The 15,773-nt window shown below is 42.1% G+C and overlaps 2 protein-coding genes across 3 annotated transcripts in view; both read right to left on the bottom strand.

Annotated features, from left to right (window-relative positions):
- Positions 1-98: 98 nt before the first annotated feature.
- gpr84 (G protein-coupled receptor 84) lies at positions 99-4,219 on the bottom strand. The gene is made up of 2 exons (XM_014167170.3): positions 3,888-4,219; positions 99-2,852 (listed from the first exon to the last, which is right to left on the bottom strand). The coding sequence occupies exon 2, from the start codon at positions 2,849-2,851 to the stop codon at positions 1,598-1,600; it is 1,254 nt and encodes a 417-aa protein (XP_014022645.1). The 5' UTR covers position 2,852; positions 3,888-4,219; the 3' UTR covers positions 99-1,597.
- Positions 4,220-4,308: 89 nt separating this feature from the next.
- Positions 4,309-15,773, bottom strand: part of LOC106583234 (zinc finger protein 385A) — a 70,995-nt gene continuing 59,530 nt past the window's right edge. For both annotated transcript variants that reach the window (XM_082967472.1, XM_014167172.3), the window contains exons 5-8: positions 15,176-15,496; positions 9,409-9,596; positions 8,521-8,607; positions 4,309-8,336 (exon numbers count right to left, since the gene is read on the bottom strand). In XM_082967472.1, the coding sequence (XP_082823598.1) occupies positions 8,064-8,336; positions 8,521-8,607; positions 9,409-9,596; positions 15,176-15,496 (869 nt within the window). In that variant the 3' untranslated portion in view covers positions 4,309-8,063. The remainder of the gene's footprint in view (positions 8,337-8,520; positions 8,608-9,408; positions 9,597-15,175; positions 15,497-15,773) is intronic.

The raw sequence follows: 15,773 nt of genomic DNA, 5'->3' as shown, positions 1-15,773 counted from the left end.
TAAGTTATTAATGTTCTTAAACCGAACAATTTAACTACTCAGTTTGTATACCAGAAGGTGTAAGGTTCCGGTTGAAAGAAACAGACTGAGACCCGGCCTACAATGATCAGAACGTTTATTTACGAGAGCTCTAAAATCCATACAATGCACAAAGCCTTTTATATTACCACACACACCCAAATGAACTCGCATCAGTAGAGAACTCCACCCCGCTTTAGGCGGTTGTATTTTTCCCCAGTACACAGACATTCATTATCAAACCTTGCAACCTGTCTTCTAATCTCCTGCCAGCTAAGCCATTCTCAGGCCGTTGTTTCTCATTCTCAGGCCTCTACTCCTGTTCCTTTTCCAAGGTTGTCTTATCAACTCTACCCTGCTCATTTTGAAGTAGTAACAGTGTCCTAGTCTTAAAAATCTACTCACACACAGCATTGGATTCTAGTCTTTAACACCTTATTATAGCCTTATAATTTCTAATACATTTCAACATGTTATATGGCTTCTGAGTGAAATCATTTAGTCAAACCTTTAATCATATAATTTCCATTACACTTTCTCTCATCATTCAAAATTTATTCATGATCTATAATCATGGTAGTGTCCACATTCATGTAGAAATGTTCACAAACATATTATAGTATTACAATAAAAGTGACACCAAAAATATCATTCACCATTCACTTCCTATTGGACAAAACATAATTCGTAACACAACTAAAATAAGCTGTAAATGCATCCAACAAGCTTGACGTAATCATTGTGTGCAAGGAATATGGGACCAAATACTAAACTTATGACTATTTAAATACACTAAGTGAAATGTGTCCAAATACTTGACATCTTCAAATGGGGGGACTAGATATAAAAAGTGCTTTCATTTCTAAACGTTAAATCAGATAAGGATGAAAATACCCTCAAATAAAAAGGTAACAGTCTGCTGTCACTTTTTATGAAACATTTGATCTCAAATCCAAAATGCTGGAGTATAGAGCCAGATTAAAACATTTATCATTACTTTCCAAATACACATGTACAGTAGGGGAGTGTAAATGAACAGACAAAAGTACAATGGCACAGACAATAAATAAACACAAGACGTAAAGGAGGCTATAGTTCTTTGCGTAACTAACACCCCCCGGGTTTTGATACACTATCTCCCTATTGGTAGCTTCTGGCTTCCTGCTGGAATAAAATAGATTTCCTGATGAGTTTTGACCACATTATATGGCCACATTAAAGAGGTGAACTTTTAAGCTCTGAAAGCTGTTTCATGTATGGGGACAAAGGCTTAACAGTAAGTGTACATTGGTGTTTGTAACTCGGGAAAAAAACTAGCATTATCTTAGCCCAAAATAAATGAGCCCTTTCCAAAAATCACAGAATAGCATATTTTCTCCTTGCTAGGTGACAGTAAATGTGATATTCAGGAAGGAGGAGAGGAAGTTATACAGGAGGAAGTAGCTCCATCCATACCAGTGTGGGCTGAGAAAAGTGAGTGATAATTACCAATGTGTGGTTGTCTTATGTAGCTTAATTGATGGCACTGACTAAAGTCAGTCTGAATAACTGCATCTGCTAAACAACCAACATGTATAGGTCACCGTGTCCAGAGGTGTGTGAAGGGTGTGGCGGCCCTGACCAGAAGGGCCCGGTAGGCCTGGCCGAACTGGCGGTTCATGACAGCGTAGAGCACAGGGTTAATACAGCTGTTGAGCCAGGTGAGGTTGGCACAGAACATGTGGAGCACCTGAGGTGCACGGTTCTGCTTATCAGCAATGTTCACCAGCAGGAACGGGGCAAAACAGCCCACGAAACACAGGAAGACAGTGAAACACATCCGGGTCACACGTCTAAACTCAACATTGTCCCCTAAAGAGGTGGTGGAGGAGGAGGGGGCAGTGATGGGGGCAGGAGTGGCTGAGCGGGGCACAGGGTTGAGGGCAGGGGGGAGCTCCTGTCCCCCTGCTATGTGAGCTGAATGCGAAGTTAAAGCAGAGCCCAAGGTGGAGTGGGAGGACTGGGCTTTCCCAGGGTGCACCTTCACCTCTACACCCTTGCATTGGGCTAGTTCTGACTGGCTGCTCAATTCACAGCTCTGGGTGGTGGCCGCCCCACTCCCGACTCCACTATCCCCCTCCGTCCCTTGTTCTGATGAGTTCGGCTTCTTTCGTGATGAGCGTCGGCTAAACCGGTAGCGGACCAGCGCCTGTGCCGCCAACCTGACTCGCCTGTAAATGAGCAGGTAGAAAATCCCCACGCAGCCCAGGCCGATAAAGAAGTAGAAGAACAGCAGCACGGTGGTGTAAGGGCGCCCCCTGGTGCGGTGGAAGCTGCAGGTGCACACCTGTGGGGCGAATACATAAACGGGCCAGAGTGGGCCGAAGCTGGCCAGGCCCAGGGCCCAGGTGGAGGGCAGGAGGATGACCAGGCCTCGACCAGAAAACACCCGCTCAAACACATCCCGCTTCGTCACCAGCAGGTAACGGCTGGCAGCGATCAGACACAGGGTGATGATAGAGACAGAGTTGGAGAGAAAGAGGAGGAGGCCGAAGATGCTGCACCAGAGAGGTCCGCCCCTCCAGCGGAGGTGTAGGTAGGAGTCGACGGAGACGGGCTGCAGCAGGGTGCAGTACAACAGGTCCGCCAGGGCCAGGTTCACAATCAGCACGTTGAAACGCGTCCGCAGCCGGGTGTCCGTGGCGAAGGCAAGAATGGTAAGCATGTTCCCCACCGTTCCAACTATGGTTACTACCGAACCCCACAGCACGCCGAAGTAGCGGTAGGCCTCCACTGAGGGGTGGTGGCAGGAGAAAGTGTCATTCTGCACGTCACCTGTGACGTTCTCCAGCATCCTGGGAAGAGAGAGGTATCAACTTTATTATTCCCCAGGCCAGGGGGAAGTTGGATTGGAAACAGAATGATATAAATCATAAAGTTGATTCAACATCAGATACGCATAAGAAATGTATTGCACATCACATCATTTACACATTATACACAGAGAGAGAAGAGAAATTCCAAAATGATCAGCTGTCAGTCAAATAGTGGCAGGCTGTTGATGAGTGGGGGTGAAGTCAGAGGGGTGCTGTAGGTGCAGGGTTCCTAGACCACTTCCTGCTTGTTGAAAAAAATGTGGTGAACCATTAATTGTTCTCTGTCATGTTGGGGTGTTCCACACATGTTCAGTAATGTCATGTTTCAGAACCAACCTTGACTTTGTCAGTAGCTGTTCTTGCTATTTCTGCTGCTCTTTTTCCCATTCAAATAATTGATGTGGTTTGGTGTTCTGTGCATATCAGATCACAGCCTTCCCAATAAGGCATGTACTGTAGTAGATACACTGCAGCTACTTCAGCATGACTACAGAGGCAATAACGTACATTATGTTTTGACTGACTAAATTCAACACCTTAATAATGTGTAAAAGAAACCGTATGTTATACATACAGTATCTATTTTACAAATGGATAAAATTGAGGGGTCACAGCCCCCTCAATGGACAAGACTCTTCAATGGACTATGGGAAATCCATTCTTTCTCACACTAGGATTGTATAGCAGACTTTACAAAATAATCCAATGCCTTTGATGGAATAACCATTCACTTTCAGTTAGTGTTCCTGGAAATGAACTGTTAAAACCATAATAAATACAAATGTAGATGTCAGACAGTTCTGTCAGATGTTAACTGCTGTACAGTAGAGTACAGGACAGTACATTCCTTTTGATAATAGTTCTCTCTTTGGGGTGAATAATTAACTCACATCACAGAAGTTGATCTGAAACACAAGAACATCAACTTCCACAGGTAGTGTTAACACAGGAATATTACTATCGAACAGAGTATCACCACAAAGAACAGAATAAATCCTGAAGTTTATTTCTCACCTCAGTTCTAACGTTTTCTGTCAAGGAGTCTTTGTCTTTCTGTGCAGTATCTTCGTATTTGTGTTGTCCTGTGTGTCGTGGTTGTTCTGTTGTCTCAAAGTCTTTTTGCAGTTTATCTGTCACTTAACTGGTTCCTTCTCTTTTTCACTTCTTTTGAGCTTCCTCTGGTCTTCTCATTGGTAGACACCTGTGACCTCATCATATGTGATGCAATGTGTGTGTTTTCTGTTTCATGACGGATCTGTTTCTCAATTCTGGTCAATTCCGAGTTTTCACAGCACATAACGTGTTCTTTTTCTGATTTCTTCACAAAGCTCACTCTGCACTACTAGTCAGACATAAGACATCAAAACTTAACAATCAGTATTCAAAAGCATTTCTATGAACACACACTGCACAGTATATAGCATCACCACCACAGTCATTTTGTAAATAATTTATTGATCTTCAGTTTGTTTATTCAACAATAAGGAAACTCTTTTGCCAACATCGCTAAAACAGTCTATAATGATTCAATATTATCTCCGAAATAACATTTAATATATTTGTACACATTTATTTATTTATTGCAATGAACAAGAGTCGTTAGCAGGAGTGCTGTAAGTATTGCTACAATTTCTCAGTCCTTTACCCTTCTAATACTGTATGAGAAAAAAATAGTTTGGTGGCTTTACAGGGGCAACAGGCTCCAACCCAAGCCTGCTCATTTGTATGGGTTAGTGTGAGGTTGGGTATGAATGCACTACCGGTCAAAAGTTTTAGAACACCTACTCATTCAAGGGTTTTTCTTATATATGTTTTTACTATTTTCTACATTGTAGAATAATAGTGAAGACATCAAAACTATGAAATAACACATATGGAATCATGTAGTAACCAAAAAAGTGTTATAATATATATATATATAATATATAAAATATATTTTGATTTGTTTATATTTGAGATTCTTCAAATAGCCACCCTTTGCCTTGATGACAGCTTTGCACACTCTTGGCATTCTCTCAACCAGCTTCATGAGGTAGTCACCTGGAATGCATTTCAATTAACAGGTGTGCCTTGTTAAAAGTTAATTTGTGGAATTTCTTTCCTTCTTAATACATTTGAGCCAATCAGTTGTGTTGTGACAAGGTAGGGGGGTATACAGAAGATAGCCCTATTTGGTATAAGACCAAGTTCATATTATCGCAAGAACAGCTCAAATAAGCAAAGAAAAACGACAGTCCATCATTATTTTAAGACAATACGGAACATTTCAAGAACTTGGAAGTTTCTTCAAGTGCAGTTGCAAAAACCATCATGTGCTGTGATGAAACTGGCTCTCATGAAGACAGCGACAGGAATGGAAGGCCCAGACTTACCTCTGCTGCAGAGGATAAGTTCATTAGAGTTATCAGCCTCAGAAATTGCAGCCCAAATAAATGCTTCACAGAGTTCAAGTAACAGACACATCTCAACATCAACTGTTCAGAGGAGACTGTGTGAATCAGGCCTTAATGGTTGAATTGCAGCAAAGAAAGAACTACTAAGGAGGAGGAGGTGTTATGATGTGGGGGTGCTTTGCTGGTGCCACTGTCTGTGATTTATTTAGAATTCAAGGCACACTTAACCAGCATGGCTACCACAGTATTCTGCAGTGATACGCCATCCCATCTGGTTTGCGCTTAGTGGGACTATCATTTGTTTTTCAACAGGACAATGACCCAACACACCTCCAGGCTGTGTAAGGGCTGTTTGACCAAGAAGGAGAGTGATGAAGTGCTGCAGCAGATGACGTGGCCAATCCCCCGACCTCAACCAAATGATGGTTTGGGATGAGTCGGAATGCAGAGTGAAGGAAAAGCAGCCAATAAGTGCTCAGCAGATGTGGGAACTCCTTCAAGACTGTTGGAAAAGCTGGTTGAGAGAATTTCATTTAACTAGGCAAGCCAGTTAAGAACAAATTCTTATTTACAATGACGGCCTACTGGGGAACAGTGGGTAAACTGCCTTGTTCAGGGGCAGAACAACAGATTTTTACCTTGTCAGCTCAGGGATTTGATCTAGCAACCTTTCAATTATAGGCCCAATGCTCTAACCACTAGGCTACCTGCCGCCCCAAGAGTGTGCAAATCTGCCAAGAATGCTAAAAGTGTGCAAATCTGTCATCAACGCAAAGGGTGGCAATTTGATGAATCTCAGAATTGTTTAACACTTTTTTGGTTACTACATGATTCCATATTTGTTATTTCATAGTTTTGATGTCTTCACTATTATTGTACAATGTAGAAATTAGTAAAAATAATGAAAATCTCTTAAATGAGTTGGTGTTCTACCATGTTTGACCGGTAGTGTACATGAGGCAGAATAGGACAACGGTCTCCTCTTAAAGTGGAAATATATTATTAATTTCATTACTCTGGAGGAAAGTTCGGCTTGATATCTCACATTAAACTACTATCCCTCACATCGCTGCTTGTGATGAGCATGTGAGAGAAAATACAGGTTCATGGTTATTATTAATTTCCCCTTTGTGAACTGTAACAAAGTTGTCCTACTTTTTCACTTCAAAACAGCCATCACAGTGTTCTCACTCACTCACACCACACTCAACATGCTACCATCTGGGTATAGGGTCAGAGGTCAGCAATCACTCCTGGAAGGGAAAACCCACCTCCCTTGTGTTCCCACTAGAAGAGGCTGGTGCCATCAGATATTCCTAGGGCTCCCCCTGTTGTTAACAGTGTAGAAACAATTCCTTTAACACCCTAATACCAGACTTTGTTGGGACTGTGCAGACATATTTAAGTTTTGAGTAAAGGTTCTGAAATTAGCTGTCTCGCTAAATAGTTTCCAGTTTGAATGAAAGGGGTCACCATTGAGGCATAGTTGCGTGCTTCATCTATCTCTACCTATCTCCAGAATACACACATACGCACACACACAGAAACACAACACTTTGACACCAGCCATATAAAAATATAAGACAAGGACAGAAACTGGAAGAATGCTCAAAGGAACCAATTGACTTCTCGTAACAGTTCTATCTTGGCCAGTCTCTTAGGCAAATGTCCCACTCTCCCTTTCTCTCTGACTTCTTACAGACAATAAGACTGAAATAGGTGGTCTGCTAAGAAAACAACAGTTAAATAAATGGTTTATCACAAGTACATTATTTTTCATTGCATTCATTCACCTTTCTTAAAATATCTTATTCAGATTTCTTAAAAACGTTTAGCTCTACCTTGGTGCATTCAGTACATATTTCTGCCTTGAGTTACAGTGGGGTTTCTCGCTCTCTTCCTTGCTTCCTTCACTTCTCTCTCTCTCACCTGATCTGACAACAGAGGATATATAAACTAACATATATTATCCACAACACAAAACTAGAACATATATCTAGAACCTGGAAACATACAGTACAATGTACCTTGTGCCTGGATCTGCAGAGCAGGCACCTAATCTAGAACCTGGAACTACAGAGTGGGGAATAGATGTAGGATCTTCATTTTATCCAGTTTGCTACAGCAGGAAATAATCCTGCAGCAACAGGAAATGTGAATTATTATGTGGATTATAATTAATGGACATTGTTGTGGGGGTTGATCCATTTTTAATAAGGATAAGTCAAGTCTGAAATTTCAAAGTGGAAATTACAAACTTCATAGGCCTTTTTAGGACTCAAATACACTACAAGTTTTATGCAACAGGTTGATTCAATTGAGATCCTACACCTGTAGGTAGGTACTGCACTTGGATTATTGAACACCCCAACAGGGTTTTGCAGTATGAAGCTTATATTGCAAATGGCTTTGGGTGGGAGTTTACTAAACCAGAAATACAGAGATATGGAGGAAATAGAACAGAGCTCAGTCTACTGAGTCACCCTCAGCCAGGGTACAAGTTTGACCTATACAAATATTTTTAACTGAAGGTTGAATGAGGGTTAACAGAGGGAAAGCATTGACAGAGAGTCCATCTTAGTCTGTCATGCATCCTTCCTCTTTAAAATGGCTGCAAGCTGACCATCCTTTTCTTTGGAATTTATTAAACAAAGAAGGGTGGAAGGGTAGAGAGGAAAATGCATAGTCTTTCCTATTTCAAATATTAAAGTTTTAACATCTGTTTATTATCTATCAATGGTTATCCCTGTTTACTTCACAGTGTGCTCCTTCCTGATAGTCCCCCATCCCACCACCGTCAATAAGGGGAGAAGAGGATTGGCCCATGGGTGGTGCGCATAGGCCCAGGGGCGGGCCGTAGGAGGCTGATGTGCGTGCCTTGTAGTGTGCCCTGTAGGAGGTGGTGGTGGGGATGGTAGTTCTGAGTGTGAGAAATGGGACCAGGGGCACGCAGCTGAGCCAGCTGATTGGAGGAGGCAGCAGCTGCCATCGCCGCGGCAACAGCCAGGGGGTTAGGAAACAGTCCATGGCCCAGAGTTTTTGGAAGTTCCTTTGAGAAGGTCAAGGATGACTGAGATCCAGAGAGAGAAAAGGTGAAAGGTTAAAATAAGTAATGAGTAAGGTGAGAGAAGAGGCAGACTGTGGTACGCTGTCTATTAGACAAACCTATTAGACAACCCTGAGCTAAATGACTGAATCATCAAATAATGATTTAAAATAATTGCTATAGCCTATACACATAATTGGATCATTACCACAAAGTCTGTGCGATTCTTATGCCGGCTAAGGAGGGGATTGGGCTTCCCTGCGACTCCATCCCGATGCCTTCGACTGGATATATGCTGAAGAGAAAAATAAGTGGGGCATTATATGTTTTCTTCTTTCTCCAAATGTGCATCCTTCTTTCAGTGAGGTATCTGAATGATGAATTAAGCTGTTGGTGTAAGGTAAAGTTGCCTCTAGATGCTGATCTGTGGTTAGTTTTGCATTTCCCCCACTAATGGTTAAGGTTTGGTTTGGGGGAGGGGTAGCTGATCCCAGTAGTGGAACATGTACCCAGTTCTCATATTTAAGTTAAAATTAAGAAACCTTCCTAGAAACTTACTCAAGTTAAAGTGAAAGTCAACCAGTAAAATACTACTTGGGTAAAAGTCTAAAGTATTTGGTTTTAAATATACTTAAGTATCAAAAGTAAAAGTATAAATCATTTCAAATTCCTTAATTTAAGGATAACCAGTGACACACTCCAACACTCAGACATAATTTACAAACGAAGCATTTGTGTTTAGTGAGTCCGCCAGATCAGAGGCAGTAGGGATGACCAAGGATGTTCTCTTGATAAGTGCGTGAATTTGATCATTTTCCTGTCCTGCCTGAGCCTTCTAAATGTAACTTGTGCTTTTGGGTGTCAGGGAAAATGTATGGAGTAAAAAGTACATCATTTTCTTTAGGAATGTTATGAAGTAAAAGTAAAAGTAGTCAAAAATATTAATAGTAAATGAAAGTACAGATACCACAAAAAACGACTTCAGTAGTACTTGAAAGTATTTTTACTTATGTATTTTACACCACTGGCTGATCCTAGTTCTGTACCTAGGGGAAACTTCACTCTTGGGCAGTGGTCGTGTTACTTACTCACTCACCTGTTTGAGCTGCAGCTCAGAGTTCACCCTCACGTTGCAGATCTCACAGTGGAAGGTGTGTTCCTGAGTGTCGTGGTCCGAGGGCAGCCCCCCTTCCTGCTCTGGGCTGAGGTTAGGGCCCAACCGAGGGTACGTTTTTATGGGGCCCAGCCCACTCCACGCCTCCAGGATGGTTTTGTGCTTGGTACCTGTCACCCGTGGAGAGAGTGGTAGAGAAGGAAATATTAGTTGTTTGTAAATTTTGTAAGTTCATACCTCATTGATAAAACTAGGCCTGATAACTCCTTGATTACATTTTCTCTGTGGAGTGTAATGTAGTTCTACATTTCATGATGTTCTTGTTCATTTCAAAACTTTGATATTTTATGTATTTTTTTGTACTATTAAGAAATTACAGAACTATATAATTGTAATATGGAATATATTTGGATATATTTGTATTAGTATGTTCCTTAAATGATCATTTGTTTGTGGCTATCATTGTAATTAACCTAGCCCTCAGAAGAATATGGTGGACGAGATCACATTGTAGGCTAATTGACCATAGAAAGATGAGTAGGCCTAAGCAGTATATTGAGTCAGAAAGTGTGGTGACATTGACTAGCCACTAGAGAGCACAGCCAAACATTTTCAGGATTAGTCTATTCAGCAGTTTTGGTAACCTATCTCCTGCTCTGTTCTTGTCTTGTCATGTAGTACAGAACCATTATCTCCTATTTCTCTTGTTCACTCTCATTTCACGGTCAGTCCCTGTTCACCCTTTTTTTTGGCTCTTTTTTAATGGAACATTTCCTTCTCTCCTTTCTCAGTCTAGTACAGGGATGGGCAACTGGCGAAAACAAATTTAGCTTAGGGCCCCCAAAAGGCTAGGGCCGGCTCTGACTACATGTGTGAGTATGGATGTGGGTAAGCAGACTGAGCCCTACATGATGAGTTAAGATTTTTGGTGGCCCCCACCCCCATCAAAGTTTCCCATCCCTGGTCTTGTATATACTGTACATTAGAGGTAACTGCCAAAATAAAGGAAACACTTGAGTAAATGAGGTATACAAAGTATATTGAAAGCAGGTGCTTGGTGCTTCCACACACTTAGTTCCTGAGTGTACTAAGCAATTAACATCCCATCATGCTTAGGGTCATGGATAAAAATGCCCAGTTGCCTATTATTTGGCTACCATGGCTAGAAGAAAAGATCTCAGTGACTTTGAAAGCGGGGTCTCAAAGGAGCATGAGGTTAAGGATTAGCCCCTTATTTAAAATATTTGCCTAAAATGATATACCTAAATCTAACTGCCTGTAGCTCAGGCCCTGAAGCAAGGATATGCATATTCTTGGTGCCATTTGAAAGGAAACACTTTGACGTTTATGGAAATGTGAAAGTAATGTAGTAGAATATAACGCAATAGAGCTGGTAAAAGATAATACAAAGAAAAAACCAACCATTCTTTTGTATTTTTTTGTACCATCATCTTTGAAATGCAAGAGAAAGGCCATAATGTACTATTCCAGCCCAGATTCTGGCCACTAGATGGCATCAGTGTATGTGCAAAGTGTTAGACTGATCCAATGAACCATTGCATTTCGGTTCAAAATTTTGTATCAAGACTGCCCAAATGTGCCTAATTTGTTTATTAATAACTTTTCATGTTCAAAATTGTACACTCTCCTCAAACAATAGCATGGTATTATTTCACTGTAAAAGCTACTGTAAATTGGACAGCGCGGTTAGATTAACAAGAATTTAAGCTTTCTGCCAATATCAGATATGTCTATGTCCTTGGTAATGTTCTTGTTACTTACAACCTCATGCTAATTGCATTAGACTACGTTAGCTCAACCGTCCCATGGAAAGGACACCGATCCCAAAGAAGTTTTAAAGGGTGTGTGTGTATATGTGTGTGTGCGTGTGCGTGTGTGCGTGTCTCAGTCACCAGATCTCAACCCAATTCAACACTTACAGTACAATATGGGAGATTCTGGAGTGTCTCCTGAGACAGCATGTTCCAAAACCCCAAATTATGGAATTTCTCATAGAAGAATGGTGTCGCATCCCTAAAGTAGAGTTCCAGACACTTGTAGAATCTATGCCAAGACGGATTGAAGATGTTCTGGCTCATGGTGACCCGATGCCCTATTAAGACACTTTATGTTTTGTTACCAATGCACCATATACTACCCACCACTGCAACCTGTAGGCTCTCATTGGCTGGCCCTCGCATCATATTCGTCGCCAAACCCACTGGCTCCAGGTCATCTATAAGTCTTTGCTAGGTAAAGCCCCGCCTTATCTCAGCTCACTGGTCACCATATCAGCCTCACCTGTAGCATGCGCTCCAGCAGGTATATTTCACTGGTCACCCCCAAAGCCAATTCCTCCTTTGGCCGCTGTTCCTTCCAGTTCTCTGCTGCCAATGACTGGAACGAACTGCAAAGATCACTGAAGCTGGATACTCATATCTCCCTCACTAACTTTAAGCACCAGCTGTCAGAGCAGCTCACAGATCACTGCACCTGTACATAGCCCATCTCTAAATAGCCCATCCAACTACCTCATCCCCATACTGTTATTTATTTTATTTATTTTTGCTCCTTTGCACCCCAGTATTTCTACTTGCACACTCATCTATCACTCCAGTGTTTAATTGCTATATTGTAATTTTTTCGCCACTATGGCCTATTTATTGCCTTACCTCCCTTATCCTACCTCAGTTGCACACACTGTATATAGACTTTTTCTATTTTATTATTGACTGTAAGTTTGTTTATTCCATGTGTAACTCTGTGTTGTTGCTTGTGTTGCACCGCTTTGCTTTATCTTGGCCAGGTCGCAGTTGTAAATGAGAACTTGTTCTCAGCTATCCTACCTGGTTAAATAAAGGTGAAATAAAAAAGTAACAAAGAAAAATGTTGGTGTTTCCTTATTTTGGCAGTTACCTGTATGTACTTCTTCTCACACACTCTCATCTCCTCTCTGATATATTGTTTCCTTTCCTGATTGATCCCTCTTTACAAGCACACATGGCCTTTCTTTTTATAAGCCCAACTCTGGCAGCTCACTCTATGGCCTAAGTTCATTGACCATTCTCAAAACCATTTCCAGACTGTTTTCTTTAAATACCAAAACTATTTACTCAAGCCCTGTACAGTTGCTTGGATACTGTTTGTAGCTCAACAACACACATGTGTATATTTTAAATCAGGCCCTCACAAATGTGGAATCTCCTAAGTGTGTGTACATAACTGTGGACAAGCCCAAATGACTATGTGTGTAAGTAGTTATTTGACTACGTACAGTGAGGGAAAAAAGTATTTGATCCCCTGCTGATTTTGTACGTTTGCCCACTGACAAGAAATTATCAGTCTATAATTTTAATAGTAGGTTTATTTGAACAGTGAAAGACAGAATAACAACAAAAAAATCCAGAAAAACGCATGTCAAAAATGTTATAAATTGATTAGCATTTTAATGAGGGAAATAAGTATTTGACCCCCTCTCAATCAGAAAGATTTCTGGCTCCCAGGTGTCTTTTATACAGGTAACGAGCTGAGATTAGGAGCACACTCTTAAAGGGAGTGCTCCTAATCTCAGCTCGTTACCTGTATAAAAGACACCTGTCCACGGAAGCAACCAATCAATCAGATTCCAAACTCTCCACAATGGCCAAGACCAAAGAGCTCTCCAAGGATGTCAGGGACAAGATTGTAGACCTACACAAGGCTGGAATGGGCTACAAGACCATCGCCAAGCAGCTTGGTGAGAAGGTGACAACAGTTGGTGTGATTATTCACAAATGGAAGAAACACAAAAGAACTGTCAATCTCCCTCGGCCTGGGGCTCCATGCAAGATCTCACCTCTTGGAGTTGCAATGATCATGAGAATGGTGAGGAATCAGCCCAGAACTACACGGGAGGATCTTGTCAATGATCTCAAGGCAGCTGGGACCATAGTCACCAAGACAACAATTGGTAACACACTACGCCGTGAAGGAACGAAATCCTGCAGCGCCCGCAAGGTCCCTCTGCTCAAGAAAGCACATATACATGCCCGTCTGAAGTTTGCCGATGAACATCTGAATGATTCAGAGGACAACTGGGTGAAAGTGTTGTGGTCAGATGAGACCAAAATGGAGCTCTTTGGCATCATCTCAACTCGCCGTGTTTGGAGGAGGAGGATGCTTCCTATGACCCCAAGAACACCATCCCCACCGTCAAACATGGAGGTGGAAACATTATGCTTTGGGGGTGTTTTTCTGCTGACGGGACAGGACAACTTCACCGCATCAAAGGGACGATGGACGGGGCCATGTACCGTCAAATCTTGGGTGAGAACCTCCTTCCCTCAGCCAGGGCATTGAAAATGGGTTGTGGATGGGTATTCCAGCATGACAATGACCCAAAACACACGGCCAAGGCAACAAAGGAGTGGCTCAAGAAGAAGCACATTAAGGTCCTGGAGTGGCCTAGCCAGTCTCCAGACCTTAATCCCATAGAAAATCTGTGGAGGGAGCTGAAAGTTCGAGTTGCCAAACGTCAGCCTCGAAACCTTAATGACTTGGAGAAGATCTGCAAAGAGGAGTGGTACAAAATCCCTCCTGAGATGTGTGCAAACCTGGTGGCCAACTACAAGAAACGTCTGACCTCTGTGATTGCCAACAACGGTTTGCCAAGTACTAAGTCATGTTTTGCAGAGGGGTCAAATACTTATTTCCCTCATTAAAATGCAAATCATTTTATAACATTTTTGACATGCGTTTTTCTGGATTTTTTGTTATTCTGTCTCTCACAATAAACCTACCATTAAAATTATAGACTGATAATTTCTTTGTCAGTGGGCAAATGTACAAAATCAGCAGGGGATCAAATACTTTTTTCCCTCACTGTATGCATAATATTTTATGCACTGTGAATCATTAAAAATAACAGCCGTATTCTGGTAACCTGTCAGTTTGTAATCATGGATGTCATTAACTATGTATATGTAATTACCTCCAGGTGTGTATGTTTTGGAGGGATGGCTTTAGGAAACATAACTACTAGTCCCATGTGGCTCAGTTGCCAGCGCATGCCACTTACAACGCCAGGGTTGTGGGTTCGATTCCCATCGGGACCAGTACAAATGAAAATGTATGCATTCGCTAATGTAAGTCACTCTGCATAACGGCATCTACTAAAATGTCATATTGTAACTAAAAGAAAATAATCTGATTGTTATATCTGTTAAAATAAACCAGACACGTGGAAGTATTGTCCTGTCTCTCTATGTGGTGGATAACAGCCAAGCTGTTCTTCTGTCATTTGAGTTGAGCTGGTTAATCTAGCCTTGAACACACTGAAATATTCATTGTTTACTCTTCTTCCCTGAGAGTGTGTGTCTTAGGTTCTGTGTGTGTATTATGTGTGTGCATCAGAAGCCCTGGCTTAGTATTGCAATATTTGGCCTTGTGAAATTATTCAACCGCGATGCCTTAGCCGTGGTTTGCAGTGTATTCATAAACCTTGAGTGGAAGAAAATATATTTAATCAATTATGCCACTGTGTGTAGTTTTGTCCCTTGTGTGTGATAGTGGTATCCTATGAGTCAATATCAGAGATCAGGGTGTGAAGGAGAACACATAAAATGTTGTGTTTGTAAAAGCTCAAGCATCACTTTGTGCGGCTAATTTTGAGGCTGCTGAGAAGGCAATATCTATCTAGGCCGGAATGCTTAATGACAATAGACTTTATTACACATTGCGTTATCAGTTCTGTCTTTGGAAGGGGCCTTACCTTTGTTGTGCGCCTCTAGCTGAGAGAGGGAGTTGACGGCCACTTTGCACAGTGAGCAGTAGAGCAGCTTCTTGGCCTTGTCCTCAGACTCCCCTGAAGAGAGGCTGGGGGCCGGGGACAGGGTGTCAGGGGGGCCCGCCATGGTGGTGTCCACCTGGGGGGCACAAAGGGCCGGGGAGGGGATGGAGGTGGTGGGCATAGGTGTACTCAAAGGGGGCAAGGATGGACACACAGGGAGCAGGGGGGTGCCTGGGACCGACATGGGGATGGGGCTGGGTGTCATGTCTGAGCCGTTTGAATGTGGGCGGGACTCGACGTCATCTGTGAAGAGAACAGATAGGAAATAGAACGTTTTCTACCATATTTTATACAACGGGTGGTTCTAATCCTGAATGCTGATTGGTTAAAAAACTTGACTTTGTCCACAAACACCGGATTCTCGGGCATTATCACTTACGTGTAGAGCACACCAGATAATATTATGATGATGATGATGATGATGATGATGCGGCACTAGTACAGTACTATGTCTGAACCTACAGGGTCAAAACTCTGCCCCAGAGGGCCACACATCTGTCTCCCCCATCTGGAGTGAGTC

This window comes from Salmo salar, chromosome 22 (genome assembly GCF_965601325.2).
Source record: "Salmo salar chromosome 22, fSalSal1, whole genome shotgun sequence".
NCBI classification, from domain to species: Eukaryota; Metazoa; Chordata; class Actinopteri; order Salmoniformes; family Salmonidae; genus Salmo; species Salmo salar.
The sequence above is the reverse complement of the archived record's forward strand: the minus strand, read 5'-3'. Positions and strand labels throughout refer to the sequence as shown.

Coding starts and splice junctions, on each gene's coding strand:
- gpr84 (XM_014167170.3), bottom strand. CDS start 2,851: ATGCTGGAGAACGTCACAGGTGACGTGCAGAATGACACTTTCTCCTGC.